Raw genomic sequence first — 24,270 nt, forward strand, 5'->3', positions numbered from 1 at the left:
CCCCTTTCATGGAGTTTCACTCTTGTTACCCAGGCTGGAGTACAATGGTGCCCTCTTGGCTCACCACAACCTCCGCCTCATGGGTTCAAGCCATTCTCCTGCCTCAGCCTCGGGAGCAGCTGGGATTACAGGCATGCACCACCATGCCCAGCTAATTTTGTGTAGAGATGGGGTTACTCTGTGTTGACCAGGCTGGTCTTGAACTCCCGACCTCAGGTGATCTGCCTGCCTTGACTTTACATTATAGGGTGAGCCACTGTGCCCAGCCAACAACTTTCAATAAGGACTGTCTGGGTTTTTTGTTTTGTTTTGTTTTGTTTTTTTGAGATGGAATCTTGCTCTGTTGCTCAGGCAGAAGTGCAATGGTGTGATCTCAGCTCATTGCAGCCTCTGCCTCCCATGTTTGAGCAGTTCTCCAGTGTTAGCCTCCCAGGTAGATGATACTTGTGCCCACCACCATACCTGGCTGATTTTGTAATTTTAGTAGAGACAGGTTTTCACCATGTTGGTCAGGCTGGTCTTGATCTCCTGACCTCAGGTGATCTGCCAACCTGGCCTCCTAAAGTACTGGAATTATAGGCGTGAGCTATGGTGCCCAGCCCAGTCTTGCTTGGGTTCTTTAAATGAAAGGTAAACAGCAATGATTCAGGGAAGCAAGATGTTTTTCGATACCTGATACAGAGTATAGCCGTGAAGTGCATTTGAGAATGAATAAAAAAGTAAAAATTTTATAATCAGTTACACAAACTATGTTTTACCTTTTCCAGGTAGAATTATTCTTGAAAATTGTATTAAGTGCATTTTAATAAATCAGATATTTCCCTTCTGATTTGTATTACAGTTTCTAAGGTTGTGTAATTTTTATTTCAATTAGTTTAACCTAATACCATAGCTTGATTTCTTTCCCCTTACTTCAGACTTTGAAGTTTATGATGTTTCCATATTAAATGTACTTACTAGGCAGATTTCCATCTAAAAAAAGAGTCCCCCTGGATGGACCCTTCTGTGACATGAAGCATATTTATCCTGTAATTCAGCTTTCAAATGAGAGGCAGACTCTCAGCAGAACTTTAGAGGGAAAGGAAACAGAAAACACAATTCCAAAGAGTCAGGAATGGAAGGCTGCAAGGCAGGCAGGCAAAGCGGCTGCTCTGCCGTGGGGAGCTTCAAGGGAAAAACTCCAAGGTGGCAGGAGCCCTTCGGTAGGTACGAGTTTGATACATTGGGAAGGGCCTCACTACAGTAGGTATTATGAAAAATGGACTCCTGTGGCCGGTACGGTGGCTTACATCTGTAAACTCAACACTTTGAGAGGCCAAAGTGGGGGGGTCACTTGAGGTCAGGAGTTCAAGACCAGCCTGGCCAACATGGTGAAACCCCATCTCTACTAAAAATACAAAAATTAGCTGGGCATGGTGGCACATGTTGTAGTCACAGGTACTGGGGAGGCTGAGGCAGGAGAATCGCTTCAATCCAAGAGGTGGAAGGTTGCAGTGAGCCAAGATTGCACCACTGCACTCTAGCCTGGTTGACAGAGTGAGACTCCATCTCAAAAAAACAAAAAGAGAATGGAAAGGATGGACTCCTTGGGGAAGATCATTGTTAATGTCCACCTTTATATCGTTCATTGTACAAAATACAGCATATGACAGGAAAACGAGAAAACTCAAATCCTAGGCTCTAGTATAAATATTAAGTGCTAGTATAATGTTGACGGCTTTAAGACAGTTTGGTTTATTAAACCTTAATTTAATAAGCCGAGATCGTGTCACTGTACTTCAGTCTGGGCAACAGAGCAAGGCTGCCTACCGTAGTGAAGCCCTTCCCACTGTGCTGAACTTGTACCTGCCGAGGGGCCCCTGCCATTTGGAGTTTTTACCTCGATGCTCCCCACAGCAGAGCAGCTAGCTCTGCCTGCCTGCCTTGTTATCTTCCATCCCTGCCTTTTCAGAATTGTCTTTTCTCTGTGTCCTTTCCCTCTAAAGTTCTACTCAGTTTGCCTCTTGAAGTCTTTCCTACTGTTGTTCACTACCTTATTCTACTTGGCTGTAAAATATGACATATGTGTTAATCAATTTAAGTTTGTGACTTCATGTCCATGGGCTGTCTTCCTCAATTAGAATACAGTCCTCTGGGGAGGCCGAGTTCTATTCTAGTCTCATATAAACCCAGCCAGTCCTGCACGGAGTGAGGGCCCCTGAGCAGTGACTGCTTTCTTCTACAGGGGAGAAGAGGGAGGGGGCTGCCAGCAGAGCTCTCTGGTTCTTGAGCAGATCAGTGATTCTGAGGAGGGGCAAGACTTGCTCAACGTAAGATTGCTGTTCAGAATGAAGTTCAACCTCATTATTCTGTTCTAATTAGGGGTTGGTATATCTGCATAAAGGAATCCTGAATTAAGGAAGATTTTAGAAGGAGGTTGCCTTAATTATTTCCTAATAGTCATTGTAAAACAAAAAAAGTTAGATGTCTTTTGGGAACTTGTTTAAATGCTTAGATAAAAATTACTTACGATAGCATGAATATTAATAAAACAGCTTTTCTCTTTCCTTCCTTTTTTTTTTTTGGAACGGAGAGTTGTTCCATTATATTTATTGTATAATCCCAAGAACTTTCAAAGCTAAGTAACCTTTAATTCTACTAGAATTGCGGCAGATCAGCAGGGTTGAGTTTATTGGCAAGTCACTACCATTGATAAGTGATGGCTGTTAAATGCCTGCCCTGTACCAGCCCTGGGGTGCCAGGTTCTTCAGGCTTTGGCTTGATTAGCCCTCATAGTTGCCTTGGGAGATGGGCTTGGGACATGATAATAATGACTTATGTTTTTTGAGACTTTACTGCATGCTAGGCTCAGTGCTAAATGCTATATTGTAAAACATTGTATGATTTAATTCTTTCATCAGTGATCCTGTGAAGCAGGTGCTACTGTCCTTCCATTTAATTTAATTTAATCTATTTCTTTTTTTGAGGTGGAGTTTCCGTCTTGTTGCCCATGCGAGTACAGTGGCATAATCTCTGCTGACTGCAACTCTGCCTCCTGGGTTGAAACGATTCTCCTGCCTCAGCCTCCAGAGTAGCTAGGATTACTGGCACCTGCCACCACGCCCCGCTAATTTTTGTATTATTGGTAGAGACTGGGGTCCATCATGTTGGCCAGGCTGGTCTCGAACTCCTGACCTCAGGTGATCCACCCGCCTCAGCCTCCCAAAGTCCTGGGGTTACAGGCATGAGCCACTGCACCCAGCTGTCCTTCCGTTTTAGAGCTAAGGAGGAATACACAGGGAGGCAGTGGCTGTGGTGACAGCTGTGATCTGAGACAGGGCTTGGCTGAGTACTCTTCTCACTACACCTGACTGTACTTACTGTGTCCATTGTGTCTAGTTAGTACTGTATCAGGAAACACACCAAGAGCCTAGTGGGCCTCTAGGTCATTTAACAATAATAATAACCCTGTGAATCCTTCCACCACTCTATAGATTTCCTCTAGATGTGAACTTTTCCAGGATTCTTTGCCCTTGCTGGATGAAGTTTTTTGTATGTAGTTTCTTTTCCTCAAATTTTAACTAACATAAAAATTTTATGTATGTATTTATCATATACAGCGTGATGTTTTGAAATATATATACATCATAGGTTGGCTAAATTGAGGTGGTTAACATATGCATTACCTCTTGTGTCCAGTGTTAACTTAGAAATTAAAAATTCTTTTTGGAAGTTTTTTGAGGGTAGGTAAATAAAAGTATTTAGCTTTTGAAAAATTTAACAGAAGCATTTTAGTAGTCATGATTATAGCACAGTCTGAGGATGTAGGGAAAAATCAACTTTCTTCTGTATTCATTTGCTCCTATACTAAGTGTCTACAGTCACCATGGAACACTTCTGGGCCCAGATTTGTGGAGGTTCCCCCAGCCACACACATAACACTGAGGAAGTGCTCCGTTATGCAGTGGACACCAGCTGACATGTAGATAGTGTCAGATCCCACAGATGAGGGGTCAGTCCCCAAGACTGCCCACCCCATGTCGTTCGCAAGCCCCAAGTTGTTTTACCTGTGTATTTGACTGGCTATAAATGGGGTTCCTACAGGGTCCTCCTTGGGTTCAGTTAATTTGCTGGTGCCGCTCACAGAGCTCAAGGAAACATGTTTACTGGTTTTTTATTGTAAAGGATATTATGTAGGATACCACTGAATATCAGGTGATAGGGCAAGGCATGTGAGAGGGCAGTGTAGTTTTTTTGCCCCCTCCGGGTGTGCCACTCTTTAGGAACCTCCATGTGTTCAGCTATCTGGAAGCTCTTATGGAGGCTTCATTACATAGGCATGATTAATTAAATCATTGGCTATTGGAGATCCACTTAAGCTTTAGCATCTCTCCCTTCCCTGAAAATTAAAGATGGACTGAAAGTCCCAGTCCTCTCGTTAGTCATGCCTTGGTCTTCCTTGTGACCAGCTCCCATCTGAAGCAACCTAAGGACTGCTAGCATTCAGTCATTTCATGAGCATACAGAAAGATATTACTGGATGGGTGTGGTGGCTCATGCCTGTAATCCTAGCACTTTGTGAGGGTGAGGCAGGTGGATCACCTGAGGTTGGGAGTTCTAGGCCAGACTGACCGATATGGTGAAACTCTGTCTCTACTAAAAATACAAAAAGTTAGCCCAGCATGGTGGTGTACGCCTATAATTCCAGCTACTCAGGAGGCTGAGGCAGGAGAATTGCTTGAACCCGGGAGGTGCAGGCTGCAATGAGCCGAGATTGTGCCACTGCACCGCATCCTGGGCGACAGAGTGAGACTCCATCTCCTAAATAAATAAATAAATAACACTGCTTTGGAGATTCCAAGGATTGTGTGCCGGGAGTTGAATGCCAGGAGACAGGGTAGAAGACCAAATACATATTCACGGTATCACAAAAGTAATGCCAGAAGACAAGCTAAAGAAACTAAGAAAAAAAAAATCCAAAGGAAGGAGACCTTTTTCCCAGGAAATAGGAATGTGAGAGGGAAATTAGAAGTGGGTGGGGAAGAGAAAATATGTGTGGGAGGGAAAGCAGAGAAATATGAACACATCACAAAACAGCATCTGAACTCTTACATGCTTATTTCTCACGCTACTGTTGCTCATTCTATATTATGCCATTTAATCTATGTATCAGTTCTAGGGTTGAAGTTCATTGATGCTGAGTTTGTAGCCACAGAGTGAAATATACTTGGGCGATCCTTTAAAGGGTAAAGAAGGCAGTAGGAAAAAGGCATAAAGAGAAAGATGAGTCAGTGTAATATTTCTGAAGAATTCATTATTGTTTGTTTTCAGCAAGTAGTGGTAAACATTAAGATTACTGCTTTATATCTTTGACTAGACAAGCAGCTTGTTCATATTGTGTATCCTCTAATTTGTGCACTCATTCAGCACATGGGTTTATTGAGTGCCTAGTACATACAAAGCATTTTATGCTAGGCACTGAGTAGATAGTACTAAGCAAGACAGGATCCGTGATTTCAGGGAGCTTATAGCCTCATGTGTTATTATGTGAAGTTGTTGTCATAATTGTAACTCATGTCTGTAGGACATAAAAGAGTTCATATTTCCAGGAGAGGGTGTGATAAACCAGTCCTATCAGTATAGATAATTTGGGGCTTGAAGTTGAAATCAGAGAAAAAAATAGGGTATTATGAAAGGGGAGACTGTAGAAAACATGAAGAAAGGTGTGTTCTGTGGACACTTTGGCTGATGTTTTTGAAATTTTTTTCAAATGAGACTGTTTTCAAATGTTATTGGGTGTACAGATTGATTTAGCCACCCACCTGGTGTTTGATTCTAGTAGTTCATTCCTTGCATTTCTGATCATGATTTTTAAGGATGGACCCTGGAACACATGTGGGTACCGTTTGTCTTCAGTGTTTAGGAGTGATCCCCACCTAACAGTCTGTGTGCAGACCACTGGCTTGGGTTTCCTGGTATAGAAGTGAATGTCCTCTTTACCTTGCTTGGTAAACAGCTTGCCTTTCCTGAGGCTGGTTGAGTTTGGCTGTGACTTTCTCCTTCTTAAGTCCCTGCTATTTTCCTCATTCCTCACTGGGTCTCCCCAGCCTTGTAAGAGTGTGATAGAAATGGAGAAGTGTGTAGCCTCTTTTTTCTTTTATTTCAGCTTAATGAAAGGGGTCGCCTCCTAGTTGGCAGCCAGGAAGCTCCAAAAGAGGAAATTCCTGTCCCTAGCTATGGAAGTGTGACAGGCAGTGTTTGCTGTTTGACATCAGCTGAGGAAGTCTCCCTTGAGACACAGATGCCCTGGGTGCAGGGTGCCCACAGCTTCCCTGCAGCCTTTGCTTTGCATTCTCCTGAGTCCCCTGGTGATGAAGAGAACTTACCTGGGACTGGAAGTGGTCGCTGTCAATCCTGAACCTTAGGAACTTCCTATGATTCAGATTGTTCTTGCTCAACCCATGTGTTGGGACACTGGTGTGTAGAAAGCAAAGCTGTACCGTGTTGCAATATCCTGGCCTGCCTCCTTCACTCCCCTTTGTCAGTTTTTTTTTTTTTTTTAACTAGGGAATATGGAAATGTGGTGACAGTGGTAAACAAAAGGGTGATGGTATGGTTATGTGTGCACCCCGTCTTGCCCTTTTTTTTTTTTTTTTGAGATGGAGTCTTGCTCTGTCGCCCAGGCTGGAGTGCAGTGGCGTGATCTTGGCTCACTATAACCTCTGCCTCCGTTGTTCAAGTGATTCTCCTGCCTCAGCCTCCCTAGAAGCTGGGACTGCAGGCGCCCACCACGACACACACCTTATTTCTGTATTTTTAGTAGAGATGGGGTTTCACCATATTGGCCAGGCTTGTCTCGAACTCCTGACCTTGTGATCCGCCCTTCTCAGCCTCCCAGAATGCTGGGATTATAGGTGTGAGCCACTGTGCCTGTGCCCCATCTTGTCTTTTTAAAAAGCCACACCTATATATTTGGCTTTAAACATACTCATATGTGTTTGGACTGGTGAATTACAGAAGAAGAATTAGTCAATCCTTCCTTCACTCAAACAGCTGGTAGATGTATTTGGACTGAAATAGGATGAAATAGTAGTCATAGTGGTCCAAGTATAGCAGACCAGTGAAAAACAAAAACAGTAGCCCAGGACAGAAGCCCTGCTTACAACTTTGAAACTTGCCTGTGAATTTGATAAGATCTGGAATAAACTACAAATGAAAACTGATAGCTCTTGAGAGTGGCAGGATGATGGGTGAATTTTTTTAGGTAAGAAATTTTTGGAGTAAAATTATTCTGCAAGATATAATAAGATAACCACTGTCTATGGCCCAAGGTGCCACAGTTCAACTTCTTCCATGTAACTCTGGGGTGCTGGTACCCTTGTTTTATAGGTGAGGGTATGAAGATGCAGGGATGAAGCAGTTTACCCAAGGATGCAGGATTTGAACTTCTTTGCTCAGCTTCCAGGTGTCCTGTTCATTGGCCCACAGTGAGGCCAGGCCCTGCTGGGTTTAAGTGACTGTGCTCTGAGTGTGTCTGCTGTTCTGTGGCCTGGTCTGCCTCTCCTGGAAAGAGTGCTTACGGATGTTTGAAATAGCCAGTTAGGTCACCTTTTGCAGATTTTTCCAAACATAAATATAAAATATTGGCACTTGTTTGCTTCTGATTTACGGTGCTTGCTTGACATGGTCTCTTCATTCTCACCCTGGACGAAAAGGAAGGAAAGCTGATCTCTAATGTAATGACTCCACTTCCTGGATTAGATGAATTTTCTTTTTCATGAAACACTGCATTTTTAAAAGTAGTTATTTTGGGCCACCAGTGGTTCATGCCTGTAATCCCAATGCTTTGGGAGACCAAGGTGCGAATATTTCTTGAGGCTTGGAATTTGAGATTAGCCTGGGCAACATAGCAAGACCCCATCTCTAAAATTGTAATTAGCTGGCAAGCCTGGGAAACCTGGTGAAACCCTGTCTCTACAAAACAGTACAAAAATTAGCTGGATGTGTTGGTGCGCACCTGTGGTCCCAGCTACTGGAAGCTGAAGTTGGAGGATTGCTTAAGCCTGGGAGACAGAGGCTGCAGTGAGCCTGCAACTCCACTGCACTCCAGCCTGGGCAGCAGAGCGAGACCCTGTCAAAATAATTAATTAATAAGTTTAAAATAAAACAAAAAATGAACTGTGTGTGGTGAGGCACACCTGTGGTCCCAGCTATAGGGGGTTGAAGCGGGAGAATTGGTTGAGTCGAGAAGTTCAAGGTTACAGTGAGCTGTGACTGTGCCATTGCACTCCAGCCTGGGTGATGGATCAAGACCCTCTCTCTAAAAAATTGAATAAAAAAGAAAAAGTTGTTATTAGGGGGGTATATATTTTATATTTTCTTTTTATTTGTAGTTGACATGTAATAATTGTATATATTAATGAGGTACAGAATATTTTGCAACATGCATTCATTGTGTAATGAGCAAATCAGGGCAATTAGGATATCTACCACCTCAAACATTTGTCATTTGGGTTGGACACAAATATTTATGAAGGAGTACTGAGTATAAGTGTGTGCGCAGTAGGACAAAGCCTGAAGGGCAGGTTATGATAGAGAGGGTTTTTTAATAAAATCTTACATTGTACAGTCTTTGTACCTGGACACCTTAGTGAATCTCCAAATTTAGGATACCACAATAGCATAAAAGCTTTGGATTGGGACCTTCAGAAGCATGCTGAGACGTAGTTTACCAGTTTCAGGCCCTGTGTCCTCATGGAGCTGTCTGCTATAGCCAGGATCAGATTCTTGTTCTTCGGAATGACATGTCCTGTAACCATGAGGAGGTACTCCAAATTGAAGGACTTCCTCTTTATTTATTTATTTATTTATTTTTAAATAAAGATGGGTTTTCACCATGATAACCAGGCTGGTTTTGAACTCCTGACCTCAGGTGATCCACCCACCTCGGCCTCCCAGAGTGCTAGGATTACAGGCGTGAGCCACCACGCCCGGCCACAAATAAGACTTTTTATTTGCCACTATTATAAGTCTGAACTTTAAACAGATTCTTGGACTGGTGGTTCATATCCATCAGCTCGTTCAACTTTAGCACCTGTCTCATCCCCAGTGGCTTTTCCAGAATTACTGCCTTCACCATGAAGCTCCATGAGTTTTCCCAATTCAAACTTGGGCTTCTTCAGCATTTTTACTTTTCTAACGAAGACATCATGGAGAGGATAAATAGATTGGCAAGCCTTTTCTATGTCTTTTCCATTGCTGTCTGGAATCAGTTTATTGGCCATTTCTTTCAAGTCATTTGTCTGCACCTCTCAGGTCATGATTTCCATCATCTTCTTCCGGATTTGGCAGACCCGTTGGTGCTGAGCATAAGAGGTCTTCCGTATCTGATTGTTGCGTTTTTTAGTAAAACCAACACAGAACAGACGAAACAAGTAACCATCGGTAGCCTTGACATCAACATGAGCTTCAGTCATTGTCTGCCATTTTTTGACCATGGAACACATTTTGTCACGGATAAGATCCATGCCATGGAAGTTAGTCAGGCAGTTTTTGCCCTGAACATATTCAGTAATCAGCTTGAATTTTCTAAATGCAACTTCATCATTCTGCAAATCAGCAAGACTAACTTCAAACACTCGACCCTTGAGGCCATCAGATGCAATTTTGGTTCCTTGGGTCCTGGTGACTAGCGTCTTTCCAATGTTTCTTATATTGAACATAGCAGGTGCTTTCACATCATACCAATCTTTCTTAGAAAATGGATCAACCACTTTCTTCTTGGCTCCCTTTTTCCCGCCTTTTGTAAGGCGCTTATTCTTGCCAACAGCCATGGTGCTGCTCAGAGAGCCAAAAGGCTGAAGGACCTTCTATAAAACAACTGACCTCTATTCTTCAAAAACCTCAGTTATGGCTGTGCGCAGTGGTTCATGCCTGTAACCCCAGCACTTTGGGATGCCTAGGCGGGCTTATCACCTGAGGTCAGGAGTTCGAGACCAGCCTGCCCAACATGGAGAAACCCGTCTCTACTAAAAATACAAAAATTAGCCAGGTGTGGTAACATATGACTGTAATCCCAGCTACTCGGAGGCTGAGGCAGGAGAATTGCTTGAACCCGGGAGTCAAAGGTTGCAGTGAGCTGAGATCCCACTGCTGCACTCCATCTAGCCTGGGTGACAGAGCAAGGCGCTGTCTCAAAAAATAAAAGTACGTTATAAAGGACAAAGGGCAGGGAACTTTTAAACCTTTTTCGATTAAGCAAGGCTACAGAGACATGACAATTAAATGCACCGTGATCCTGAATTACATCTTGGATTTTGTATTCTCGTGGTTACAGGACATGTAATTTTGAAGAGACAGATGTGGTAAAGGGCATTATTGGGACAACCAAAAAATTTGAATAAGGACAACGTATTTTGTGTCAATGTTACATTTCCTGAGTTGCACATGCATACTGTGATTATGTAAGAGGATGTTCTTAGGAGATACCTACTGAAGTATTTAGGAGGATAGTGTGATACTGTCTGCAACTTAGTCTCAGTTTTTCTGTAAAAACTGTTGCATGTGCACATTCCTCGAATCACATCTTATTCCTTATAGACAGGTAGGAAGATAAAAGTGTGTATTAGACGTGGTTTTCTACGGTGACAAGAGGGACTGACTGGTCAATTCTGCAGGGGCAGCACAAAGAAATTTTTCATATTTGCTGTGTTTAACCTGAGTGGGGATTGAGGTGAGTTTTAGAACAAGAGAGAGAGATTCAAGAAGAAAGTTTCCCAATGCATGTGACAGCTCTCAGTGTTGTGGTTGGAAAGTAGGGGTCATCCGGTGTTGTCCTGTAAAGGAAGGCCGAGAAGATAGCCTTGCATGCCATGCAGAGGTGTTTGAACTTCTTCCATAGACATGATAGGTCTGTTAGGATGCTTTCAGCTGCAGTTGCATTGAACTCCAGCCGAAATGGCTTAAATGATAGCAAGTGTGTTTTCTCACATAACATGAAGTTCGAAGGTGGGGAGGTACCAGGGTTGCATCACTCAGCAGTTCAGAGATGATCTCCCTATTCCAGGTGTTTTGTGTTTTTGGCTGCAGCCATTCTTAGTGTGCTAGCAGTGTCTGCCCTCCTGGCTACAGGGTGTTTGTTACCCGTCCACGATGAGATCTAGTGAAGAAGAGGAAGAGATTTCTTTCTGAGCATTCCTACTATGAGGCAGGAACACCTTTACACAGTGATCCTGGTTCAGTGTACCTTCAGATTCCCTTAGCTGAAATTGTGTTATTGCAAAGGGGAACGTGATCATGGTGGTTGGCTTATCTGGTCACTCTCTTTCTTGTGGCCAGGGAAGGTATTGCCCTTCCTCAGAGGAACCTCCCAGGCAGCCACCTCAGATCATGTGGGTGTTGCCAGCAGCATGGGGTCAGGCATATTGGTTAAGCAGACATTAGGGTCTGCCACCATGCAGAAAAAAAGGCTTTAATTTTTTATTGTCTTTTCTTTTTGAGCCTAGTTTTGCTCTCACTGCCCAGGCTGGAGTGCAATGGCGAAATCTCAGCTCACCGCCACCTCCACCTCCTGGGTTAAAGTGATTCTCCTGCCTCAGCCTCCCGAGTAGCTGGGATTACAGCCATGTACCACCACGCCCAGCTAATTTTGCATTTTTAGGAGAGACAGGGTTTTTCTGTGTTGGTCAGGCTGGTCTCAGATTCCCAACCTCAGGTGATCTTTGCATCTTGGCCTCCCAAAGTGCTAGGATTATAAGTATGAGCCACTGCACCCAGCAGGTTTTAGTTTTCTTTTCTTTCTTTTTTTCTTTCTTTTTTTTAGAGGCAGAGATTTGCTCTTTCGTCCAGGCTAGAGTGAAGTGGTGCAGTCTCCACTCACTGCAACCTCTGCCCCACCCCCCCAGGTTCAAGCGATTCTCCTACCTCAGCCTCCTGAGTAGCTGGGATTACAGGCGCATGCCACCACACACAGCTAATTTTTTTATTTTTAGTAGAGACAGGGTTTCACCATGTTGGCTAGGCTGGTCCTGAACTCTTGACCTCAGGTGATCCACCTGCCTTAGCCTCACAGAGTGCTAGGATTACAGGCGTGAGCCACCAAGGCTGGCCACCAGGTTTTAGTTTCCTAAAGGTAGGTGTGTTAAGTTAAAAAAATTTGCATGTACCCCTTGCGCTACCATGTCACTGGTGTGACTATGCTTTTTGGCCTGTGTCTTTCTAGCTGTTGCTTGTATCCACATACTTTAATTAGTTCTGCTCTTACCCTGGGTGCCATTTTGCCTACATTTTCAATTTGCTTGCTTTTCCATAATATGCACACATTTTCCTATATTTCCATTGTCATAATTATTTAATGAGTGTATGGTGTTTTATTTTTATTTACATATTTATTTTTGAGACAGAGTGCAGTGGCGATATCTCTGCTTACGGCAACCTCTGCCTCCAGGGTTCAAGCGATTCTCCTGCCTCAGCCTCTGTCCTGAGTAGCTGCAATTCCAGGTGCCCCCACCACACCCAGCTAATTTTTGTATTTTTAGTAGAGACAAGGTTTTGCCATGGTAGCCACACTGGTCTCAAGCTGCTGACCTCACGTGGTCTGCCCACTTTGGCCTCCCAAAGTGCTTGGATTACTTTTTTTTTGGATGCTATGGATAATACTAAAATGAATATATTTCTGCATATCTTTTCCTTTGCACATACATGAATAGCCTGACTGTCGTGGTTTAGAGTGTGTGGGAGATGAGAGGGTAGAGATGACATGTGTAGACCACAGTTCAGAGAAAAGTTACTTTGAAAGGGGCCAGAAAAAGGGGTTGTTCTAGTTCCCATTTGTTTCCTAATCAGGAAGGATGGTCTGTTTTGTTGAGTGTTCTATCTCCTTTTGAGGTAGTGATCTGCTTAACTCCTTTGTCCGTTTATACTCGGAACTCGGTGTACTTCTCATCTTCCTGTGTGATTGACATTTACCCCTTTCATAGAATTCAAATACTTTTAGACTCTTATTGTCTTTTATTTTCAACTCTTTGTAGTTTCTGTGTATGTCTTTATTATCATTTCCTGCAGCTTCGGCACTTTAAGAAATCACTGATTTCATTTTGTGTTAAAGCTAGTTTTGTTGTTGTTTTGGTATTTTAACTTTCAAGTAATGTTCAAGTAATGTAATTAAGATTGGGCTTTACTGTCCCTAAATTGGTTGTCTAAGTCAATGCTCAGTTACTTCTTTGCACACATAGATTCTTAAAAGCATTTTTTTTTGTTGTTGTTGTTTTGTTTTGTTTTTTTTTTTTTGAGACGGGGTTTCGCTCCTGTTACCCAGGCTGGAGTGCAATGGCGCGATCTCGGCTCACCGCAACCTCCGCCTCCTGGGTTCAGGCAATTCTCCTGCCTCAGCCTCCTGAGTAGCTGGGACTACAGGCACGTGCCACCATGCCCAGCTAATTTTTTGTAGTTTTAGTAGAGACGGGGTTTCACCATGTTGACCAGGATGGTCTCGATCTCTTGACCTTGTGATCCACCCGCCTCGGCCTCCCAAAGTGCTGGGATTACAGGCTTGAGCCACCGCGCCCGGCCTTAAAAGCGTTTTAAAATTACAATTCATTGAATTTTGGGGCTGCTTCTTGTTTTATTTTACTTTATTTTCTGAGTTTGCCCTCACATGACAGTATTTAATTATTGTTTTAGAATATGATAAATCTAGTAGGGCTGTCCTTCTCATCTCTGTTTAACTTTTCTGTTTTCAGAATTTGAAGGATATTTTTTCTTTTCCCAAACAAACTTGCAAATCATTTTGACATGACTCTTAAGACATGCTAGTGTTCCATGCTGAATGCCCCATTAGGTTAAGATCGTAGAAACAGGGCAGTTGGAGAGCTGTTAAGTTTGCTTAGTTTCTCATTTCCATTTCTGCTTAATTTCTAGATTTTGGATCATTGTTTGACTTGGAAAATGATCTTCCTGATGAGCTGATACCCAATGGAGGAGAATTAGGCCTTTTAACCAGTGGGAACCTTGTTCCAGATGCTGCTTCCAAACATAAACAACTGTCGGAGCTTCTACGAGGAGGCAGCAGCTCTAGTATCAACCCAGGAATAGGAAATGTGAGCGCCAGCAGCCCCGTGCAGCAGGGCTTGGGTGGCCAGGCTCAAGGGCAGCCGAACAGTGCGAACATGGCCAGCCTCGGTGCCATGGGCAAGAGTCCTCTGAGCCAGGGAGATTCTTCAGCCCCCAGCCTGCCAAAACAGGCAGCCAGCACCTCTGGGCCCACCCCCCCTGCCTCCCAGGCACTGAATCCTCAAGCACAAAAGCTGGCGACTAGCAGCCCTACCACGTCACAGACCGGACCTGGTATCTGCATGAATGCCAACTTTAACCAGACCCACCCAGGCCTCCTCAATAGTAACTCTGGCCATAGCTTAATGAATCAGGCTTCTCAAGGACAGGCGCAAGTCATGAATGGATCTCTTGGGGCTGCTGGCAGAGGAAGGGGAGCTGGAATGCCATACCCTACTCCAGCCATGCAGGGGGCCACGAGCAGCGTGCTGGCTGAGACTCTAACGCAGGTTTCCCCGCAAATGGCCGGCCACGCAGGACTGAACACCGCACAGGCAGGAGGCATGGCCAAGGTAAGTGAGCTGAAGTGCTTTCAATAATACTTCCTACCTAACCGCGGTCTATCCCTGCGAGTAAAGCGTAAAATGGGTCCTGTGCCACTCATGCTTGGAAGAGACGGATTTCTTTCTAGGATAGAGACCTCTGCCCCATTTCTGTCTTTAAAATGAGAATTCTTAAAGAAGTAGGATAGCTTGCAGGTCAGGCAATTGGAAAAATACAGGGCTTTCCTTTGGAGGGATTGCCAGTTTTCAGCCTCTGAGGAAAGCGTATGGAGGTATGAATGAACACATGGCTGAAAGAGGCCACTTTTTTTGGAATCGGCTTTGGAGTGCATCAGTGAACCTGATAAAGGTTGTGTCCTGCCTCTCTACTGCCCACTGATGAGGTGCTTGCTGGTCTGCGTGCTCCTCTATAGCCACTCAGTGAAGTGTCTGTTGTCAGTCTCCATTTCACTGATGGAGAAAGCTGTGTTCTCACCCTCTGACATGTTAACAAGGAAGAGGTGGCAGAGCCCAGGAGAAGTACAGGCATTCGGGTCCCAGAGGAAACACCAGTGTAGTGGTTCTTGAAGTGGGCTCCTCCTGGACCATCAGCAACAGCAGCAGCAGCAGCAGCATCCCCTAGGAGCGTGCTAGATCCGCAGACTTCTTTATTGACTCAGAAACTGGGAGTTGGGCCCAGCGCTCTGGGCTTTAAGAAGCATTCAAATGGATGCTGGACACGGTGAGTCACGCCTGTGATCCCAACACTTTGGGAGGCCGAGGCGGGTGAATAGCTCAAGTCCAGGAGTTCAAGACCAGCCTGGGCAACATGGTGAAACCCTGTCTCTTTAAAAAGAAAAGAAGAAGAAAGGTGGTTTCAAGCTGGCCCCCGCCACCCACCTAAGTCAAGAGCTCTGCTAGGGAAAGGCCTGGACTGGGATTTGCAGCCACCAGCCTTGTAGTTGCCTTCTAGAGTAGAAACTAACTTGGTGAAGGGGGAAGGCAAATGCCTAGATAGATGTGACAGCTTGAAAAGCCCAGGGGTGACAGGGAGGAGCATAGCGAAGCATAGACAAGGAAGCGCCGCCTGTTCCCACTGAAGTGACAAACACTGTGGATGGTCTGCTGCCACAAGCTTCTCAACGGCAGCTACCAGGCACGTTTTCAGGCAGTGGAATTTTGCACATCCCAGAACAGAAAATCAGTTTGGGCTGTTTGGATTTGATTAGTGCCAAGTAGGGGTGAGGGAGAAATAAGAGTAGACCACAGTTTCCCCACAAGGTTGATGAGAGTGTTGGGTGATGGATCTGAAACCCTGTGACTGTTGTAAACAATGAGAGGATTTTTTTTTTTAACTTCAGAAAAGAGGATGAAGTAATTCTCAATGTTTAAATTGTATTTGTATCTTTTGAAATGTTAGTAGAGGGGAATGTTAACTTAAATTTTACTTGTACCTGGCATTTGAAGAAGAGTCTGTATGAGTGTGATTTAGAGTTGATTGAGAAGGAACTTCTCATGGGTTTACGGTTACTGGATAGATTGATAATTGTTCCTATTCCTAATTCATTCATCACTCTACTCCTTAATGCCCATTTAAAAAATTCCTTCTATTTTGGAGAGTTTAAATCATATGAAGTCGACATAATAGTATAAAACAATGATCTCCGAAACTTTTTTTAATCTCGAGATTCGTGAATAACCTTAACAATTACTGAGGACGCCAAAGAGATTTCCTTAACATATGCAGTATACGTCTCAATATTTACCGTATTAAATAGTAAAACAGAATTTTGAAACTTATGTCATTATCTTCTAGCACAGTGGCATCACACGTCACAAAGCAACTAGAAAACTAGATCCACTGTGTTATTGTGAGAGAATGAGTGAAAAGGTAAATAATGTCTTAGTGTTTTATGGAAATAGTTTTGACGTCATGGTCTTCTGAAAGGTCTGGGACCATGCACTCTACTTCAAGAGCTTTTGATAACATGCATGTAGAAGTTAGGCTTTGTAGATCTAAAGACAAGATCATTATCACATGTTAATAAATTTAGGTCCGCCATGGTGGCTCATGCTTGTAATCCCAGCACTTTGGGAGGCTGAAAGTGGGTGGATCACCTGAGGTCAGGAGTTTTGAGAGCAGCCTGACCAACATGGAGAAACACCGTCTCTACTAAAAATACAAAATTAACCAGGTGTGGTGGTACATGCCTGTAATTCCAGCTACTTGGGAAGCTGAGGACAGAGAATTGCTTGAACCCAGGAGGCAGAGGTTGCGGTGAGCCAAGATCACACCATTGTACTCAGCCTGGACAACAAGAGTGACACTCTGTCTCGAAAATAAATAAATACATACATACACACACACACAAATTTAACAGTAACTTCATGTCATCCAGTGTCTACAGAAGAGTCGCTTTTCCAGTGGCCTCATATGTTGTAATTCGTTGGGGGTTTTTTTGTTTGGTTGGTTTTTTCTTTTCTTTTTTTTTTTTTTTTTTTTTTTTTTTTTTGAAATGTTTTTTTTTTTTTTTTGGCTGGAGTACAGTGGCATAGCCTTGGCTCACTGTAACCTCTGCTTCCTGGGTTCAAGCGATTCTCCTGCCTCAGCCTCCCAAGTAGCTGGGACTACAGGTGCGTGACCACACCCTGATTTTTGTATTTTCAGTAGAGACAGAGTTTCACCATGTTGACCAGGATGGTCTCGATGTCTTGACCTCGTGATCTACCTGCCTCAGCCTCCCAAAGTGCTGGGATTACAGGTGTGAGCCACTGCACCTGGCCTGTGATTTTTTTTTTTTTTTTTTATAGATTTTTACTCAAAATCTACATTTCATTCAGTTGATATGCCTCCTAAGAATCTGTTAAAGAATCTGATAGTCTGTAGGAACCTTACAATTTATTAAAGAATCTTGTTTTAGTTGTCTGCTATTCATCCTGGGGAGTGTCTTCCAGAGGTTATGCTTTGCTGATTACACCTGTAACAGTGTATGCTCCTCTGTCCGCTCAGACTTTTCATTCCATCCTGGGGTTCCTTTATACTGAGTGGTCTTTCTTTCAAACAGCAACTTCTGGATGTCACTGTTTGGAAAGTGAGCCTTGTTGGCGTGTTGGGGATAATCATCTGTTTCCTATAAGTATCTCAAAGCAGCCCACTGAAGGTGGGTAGAGTGCATTTTTGAAAGATGTGTCATGGCCTTGCGGTGGAATGAAAGACCAAGTAGTGGTTGGCAAAAAGAGCAAGAGATAAGCCCATTTTTAAACCGTTCCCTCTCTAGAACCTGACAATAGCAGAGCCAACTAGATTTTAAAATACACAGACTAGGTGCTTTTTTAAAAAGTTAATTTGTTTTAAGAATTACTACACTGGAAGTACATCCTATGAAATAATTCAAATAGGAAAAAAGCAGCACCCTCCTTACAGATTTAAAATACATAAGGAAACCAGACTACATAAGCACCATGCTGTTTTACTTGATAGTGTACCTTAGATGGCTTTCTGTGACACTGCCCAGAGATTGTTTTTTCTTACTGATAACACAGTATTCCATTATATGATACATCATAAGTTATTGATGTGATCTTCTGAGGATGAATATTTGGATTATTCTGACTTTTCATAAGGTATTTTACTGATTATTCATAATCTTTGTCCATTTTTCTCTTGAATTGTTTCCCATTTTTTCTTGTTAATTTATATTCTTAAGTCTCTTAATACATGTTTTCTCCTTTGTTATTTGCCATAGTCTCTTTTTTCAGGAATATGGTCACGTAGGTTTACAATATGTTTTTACCAAATGTACGTTTTCTGTTTTGTTTTGTTTTGAGCTGGAGTTTCGCTCTTTTTGCCCAGGCAGGAGTGCAATGGCGCGATTTCAGCTCACTGCAACCTCCGCCTCCCAGGTTCAAGCCATTCTTCTGCCCCAGCCTCCCAAGTAGCTGGGATTACAGGCATGCGCCACCGTGCCCAGCTATTTTTTTTTTTTTTTTTTTTTTTTTTTTTTTTTTCGTAGAGATGGGGTTTCACTGTCTTGGTCGGGCTGGTCTCTAACTCCCGACCTCAGGTAATCTGCCTGCCTCCGCCTCCTAAAGTGCTGGGATTCCAGGCGTGAGCCACCACGCCTGGTGTATGTTTTCAGTTTTTATAGAAACACATTTATCTCTTTCTTTCCTCTATGGCTTTTAGGGCTATATTACATTTTAGAAGTACTTTTTCTATTAAAAAGTTATGAAATATTTTCCTGTGTTTTTCTCCTTATTTCTTAATTCTTTTTTATGATATAGGGTCTCAGTTTGTTGCCGAGGCTTGAGTGCAGTGGCATGATCTTGGCTTACTGCAACCTCCACCTCTTGGGCTTAGGTGATCTGCCTGCCTCAGTCTCCCCAGTAGCTGGGACTACAGGCACTCACCACCGCAGCTGACTAATTTTTGTATTTTTTTGTGGAGAGGGGGTTTTGTCATGTTACCCAGGCTGTTCTTGAACTCGTAAGCTCAAGCAGTCTGACCACCTTGGCCTCCCCAAGTGCTAGGATTTACAGGCATGAGGCACTGTGCCTGGCCTCCACAAATCTTTAACTCAATTTATTTTGGCATGAAGAGTGAGATATAGACATCCAGCAGTATATATATTTTTCATGTTATAATCATCTTCGTACCATTTATTTAGATAATTGGTGATCCATCTTTTCTTCTGCTGATATGTTAGGCTATTTTTGGTATATACTTTATTCACTTTTCAAATATATAGGATTTGGGTCTAATTCTGAACTCTTTTTAGTTGCATTGACCTTTGCTTGTTCTTGTACCGGAAACATATTTACCTAGCTGTGTGATGAATTTTAATATATGACCGCACTAGTTATTCCTCACACAAGTGGTTCTCAACTCTGGCTACACTTTATCAGATTTATCTGTAGAGTTCTTAAAAATATGATGTCTAAACCACACTGCAGACAAATTAAGTTAGAATCTGTAGGATATGATAGGGGCATTCATACAGTGTGCAGTTCCTCAGATGATTTTCATGGCAGCCAGGGTTGAGAACCACTGTGTTAGATAAATTTAGGACTTTTTTTCAAATTTTAAAAAGAAGTCTGGGATTTTGGATTTATAAGATTCAGTACAACTTTATAAATCATTTTAGGAGGGTTGTGACATTTTAAGAGTTTTGTGGCTTCCTCAGTCTTTTTATCCTATGCATATAAATGATCTTTTCTGGGGGTCTTCTTACGTTTCCTAGAAGCATAGTATGGTTTTCTTTATCTATGTAATCAATCTTTCTTACTTAGTTTATTTCTGAAGGTATTAGGGGGTTTTTGTTGCTGTTGGGGATGAGTTCTATTTCACTATCTAACTGGCTGTTTTAATATAGGAAAGATGTTATGTATATGCTACTCTGGTACTCTGGCTGCTTTATGGGATTATCTTAAATATTCTAATACATTTTCAGGAGATTCTGTTGGGTTATCCAAGGAGATACAGGGTAGTAATCTTTTGCATTATTGATACTTTTATTTTCTCCTTGCTAATATTTTTTACCAGTTTTTATGCTCTTAGGCATCCCTCCTGTGTCGTATCCTCCTTAAGTGGATATGTATCTAGTGTTTTATTATTAGGAATAATGTGAGCTTTGGTTTACAGTCATTAGTATATTTCTTTCTAAATTAGGGCTTAATCTATTCCTCATAAAATAAATGATAAAATCTAAATGTTAGGTTTTATAAAATTTCTCTTTGATACTTAACCTATAATGATTACCTTGTGATTTTTCACTTTCCATTTATTTATGTGATAGATTATCTGAATAGGTTTTATAATATCAAATTGGGCCATCTCTGTAATTGTAAAATAAAAAGTTAATGTATTGCTGAGTTTTAATTGGTAGTGTTTCATTTAGAATTTTGTTTCTCATTAATCGGTGATTAAATTAATCCATAGTTCTTTTTGTGCTTTGTCAATTTTTATATCAGTGTTATGTTAACTTGGTCAAAAAGAAGTCTTTTGTATTTATTCTCTGAAACAGTTTAGATTGATTTGGAATGATCTATTCCATTAAGAATTGAGAGACTTCATCCTTAAAGTGATGTGGACCTGAAGCCTTTTTTTCCTTGGAAGTGACTGAAGATCTTTGATAATAGTGCCAGGTGTGTTGGCTCACACTTGTATTTCCAACACTTTGGGAGGCTGAGGTGGGAGGATTGCTTGAGCCCAGGAGTTTAAGACCAGCCTGAGAATATAGGGAGACCCCGTCTCTAACAAAATTTTAAAAATAGCTGGTTATGGTGGCAAACGTCTGTGGTCTCAACTACTCAGGAGGCTGAAGCAGGTGGGTCGCTTGAGCCCAGGAGTGCAACGTTGCAGTGGGCCATGATCTCACCACTGCACTCAAAAATAGCCAACAGAGTGAAACTGACTCAAAAAAAAAAAAAAAGAAAAAAAAAAAAATCCTTGACAACTTTATTGCTGTTTTCTATAAATATTGGCTCTTTTAGGCTTTTAGTAATCTCTTAGGTCAATATAATTTTTATTTAGTAAAGTCTAAATTTGCTTTGATTTTGAGAAAAACTAACAGATACTAATTCTTAATCTTTGTTTAAAAAAAAAATTAGGAGATAGGTAAGTCCCATGTTGCAGATTAAGAAAGGCTGCCAGTAAGTGGCAGAACCAGGCTTGCGTTCGCACAGCCTGGCCAGGGACCTGTTAGCACTAATGCAGTATAATCTGTTTTTACAGTTTCTATTTTAGTAGAAATTTTTTTTCATCTAGTCTTTAAAATTTGTTAACTTAGAGCTGTGCACAAATGTGTGCAGTTCTTAGTCATTTTTGATATTTTTGATTATTTCTCCTTTCCTCCTTCCTGATTTTATGTGACTCTTAAAATATTTACAGTAGGAAAAATATGACCCTTCTTGACAACATGGCAATATTATTAACAAGACATAGTATCACTATTTTTTCTTTTGTTTTCTTTACTCTTGTGATAGATTAATGCATAGTAACACTTTTAAAAAATAAATAAATAAAACAATTTCTCAAATTTGACAGTAGGAAAACTTAACAGGTTATCTTATGAAAGGAGCATGTTCTCGTTTTCTACTAAAAATACCTCATACACTTGTCCTGTAGAAAGAGAGCAAAAAAGATATTTAGGTGGGATTTAGAAGCTGTACAGACCCTCCCTTGACTGTAGGTGTTGAGAGATGTTGCTCTACACAGAGATGACAGAAGGAAGCCGGAAGCTGGTAGAAAGAGGAAGGTGTAATATTACCAGGTCAAGGGGTCCAGAGGCATTCTAATTTTAAGGTTGATAAGAATTTGCTTTTGTGACCTGAGAAATCTTACAAGTTACTTTCTTTTAACTAATGGATCTGAAAAGTGACCAAAATAGTTTGTATGGTAATCCATCTTCATAGGGGGTCAGATTAGGGCTTACTTTTTGAATAAAGTTTTTGGAATATTCATCTTTTTCAGAAAGTCATCAGAAAACACAGGGCTTGATTTTTGACTGGAGAGTTTCCTGGAGTAAAGGTTTGGTTTGGTTTTGAGTTGGAGTCTGACTCTGTCCCCCAAGCTGTAATGCATTGGCAAGATCTTGGCTCACTGCAACCTCCACTTCACAGGTTCAAGTGATTCTCCTGACTCAGCCCGCTGAGTAGCTGAGACTACAGGTGCACGCCAGCATGCCCAGCTAATTTTTTTGTACATTTAGTGGAGATGGGATTTCACCGTGTTGACCAGGTTGATCTCGATCTCTCGACCTCGTGATCCTCCCACCTCAGCCTCCCAAAGTGCTGGGATTACAGGTATGAGCCACCATGCCCGGCCAGTCAGTAAAAAATAAGTAGAAACAAGTTGGCTAAGAAATCATTAATCTACTTTCTCTATTTTGGATATATTATTGGGAACTTCTAATTTTATTTATTTTGACACAAGGCCTCACTCAGTCATCCAGGCTGGAGTGGAGTGCAGTAGCATTACCATGGCTTCCTGCAGCCTCGAACTACTGGGCTGAAGCGATGCTCCAGCCTCAGACTCCTAAGGAGCTCATACTACAGGTGTGTACCATCATGCCTGGCTAAGTTTTTTGATTTTTTTTTTAATTGATACTCATATATGCACCTTTATTTGTGCTGAAAATTGTAAAAAGAACACAGTTTTCTCTTAATGCAACTCAAATTTTTCTTACTGTTATGCTCTAGGCAAACTACCCAATGCTTTCTTTACCCACAAGTGACTTCTTGATACTGGGTTTCATCTCATTGACTTTGGGCTTCTAAAACACATGAGGATACTTAGGTCCTCTTGGCTTCTTTGAGTCAAATTAAACAGTAGAGCTGAAGTATACTGAAGTTATTTGGATACCTTCAAACTACAGAGATCCCTTATACATTACTAGTATCATTGTAGAAAGCAAAAGATACAAGAAGAAAAATACATCCTAGAACTCATTATGAAAATTTTTGGTATATAGTCTATTATAGCTTGGAGTAGCTTTCTCAACCTGCTGCATGAAATTACCAGCAAGAAAAAAAAAGTACAAGAATAAGGTTTATGGCTGACATGGCTCATTGTCGTAGTTCTCTTTTGTAGCAGTCTCAGAAGGATCCCATCTGTTACACACACACACACACACACACACACACACTCACACACTCACTCTCTCTCTCTCTCTCTCTCTCTCTCACTCTGCAGCAACATCTGAATCGTCCACTTCTTGATTCATCCTGAACTCCCTTAAGCCTAGTCAGTGTTAGTTCTCTTTCATGCCTAGCTCTGCCTAGTTACAGGTATCTCAGTTTTGCCATCCTTTTTGCGTAGACAGCAGTGTTCTTACTCTTCTCCTGTAAAGCAAGTCATCTCTGATTTCTCTGAGGATCATTGCTCCCATATACTGTTTTTGGGGTGAACCTTCCGGCATAGGGGCAGGGAATTTGGTACTAGGGTTGATCGTCAAGTTACTAAGTTCGTTATCAACATCTCGGAGCGAAGTTTTGAGAGGCACTGACTGTCCTGGGAATTTTCTTCGGTGAGTGTTTGTGAAGATTCTTGGGACCAAGGTTGGATTAAACTTTTGTGATGGATACATTAGCAGTCATGACACAACACTTACCTTCTCCTAGATCTTTGAAACACAGCAGAAATTGATGATGGACTCTCAGATTGCCAGAAGGTAGACCAGAAAGAGCCTGAAACGCAAACTCCAACCAATTTTTTTCTTTTAATGCAGACAAGGTGTTGCTATGTTTGCCTAGGCTGGTCTTGAACTGAACTTAAGCTGACCTCCTGTCATGGCCACCCAAAGTGCTGGGTTTACAGGTGTGAACCATCATGCCTGTCTGGAATTTCTAATATTTAATAGCAAGAGAAATAATACTGTATAGTTGTCCGTTGCTTTTCACTTTTTCATGCAAAGTCATCTGATTGTTAAAATAATGCAAAGAAATAATGGAATTTTATATTAAGCGCATCTTAATTTGGCCTCTTTAAAAAGATAACAACAAAAATAGTTTATAGAATGAAATTCTGTAGTCCAGTGAATTAATACAGTGTAATGCAGAATGTACATAACTTGTGTGGGCACAGATGTTTAGTAGACATGTTAAGCAGTCTAGGATCTTATGATTATAATGGAAGATGAGCATCGATGTCCTGTAGAATATATGATTCAGGATAATTAATCATGGGAAGGTAGGTACATTT

The 24,270-nt window shown here is 41.9% G+C and overlaps 2 protein-coding genes across 4 annotated transcripts in view; one reads left to right on the forward strand and one right to left on the reverse strand.

The window, feature by feature from the left end:
• Nucleotides 1–24,270, forward strand: part of LOC108286559 (CREB binding protein) — a 161,766-nt gene that overhangs the window by 18,042 nt on the left and 119,454 nt on the right. For all 3 annotated transcript variants that reach the window (XM_017504469.1, XM_017504471.1, XM_017504470.2), the window contains exon 2: nucleotides 13,897–14,600. In XM_017504469.1, coding sequence (XP_017359958.1) covers nucleotides 13,897–14,600 — 704 coding nt within the window. The remainder of the gene's footprint in view (nucleotides 1–13,896; nucleotides 14,601–24,270) is intronic.
• LOC108286563 (40S ribosomal protein S3a-like) lies at nucleotides 8,974–9,837 on the reverse strand. The gene has a single exon (XM_017504472.2). The coding sequence runs from the start codon at nucleotides 9,810–9,812 to the stop codon at nucleotides 9,291–9,293; it is 522 nt and encodes a 173-aa protein (XP_017359961.1). The 5' UTR covers nucleotides 9,813–9,837; the 3' UTR covers nucleotides 8,974–9,290.

Source organism: Cebus imitator, unplaced genomic scaffold (assembly GCF_001604975.1).
Source record: "Cebus imitator isolate Cc_AM_T3 unplaced genomic scaffold, Cebus_imitator-1.0 Scaffold322, whole genome shotgun sequence".
Lineage (NCBI taxonomy): Eukaryota > Metazoa > Chordata > Mammalia > Primates > Cebidae > Cebus > Cebus imitator.

Excerpts from the sequence above, each read along its gene's own strand:
- LOC108286563 (XM_017504472.2), bottom strand. The coding sequence starts at position 9,812 with ATGGCTGTTGGCAAGAATAAGCGCCTTACAAAAGGCGGGAAAAAGGGA.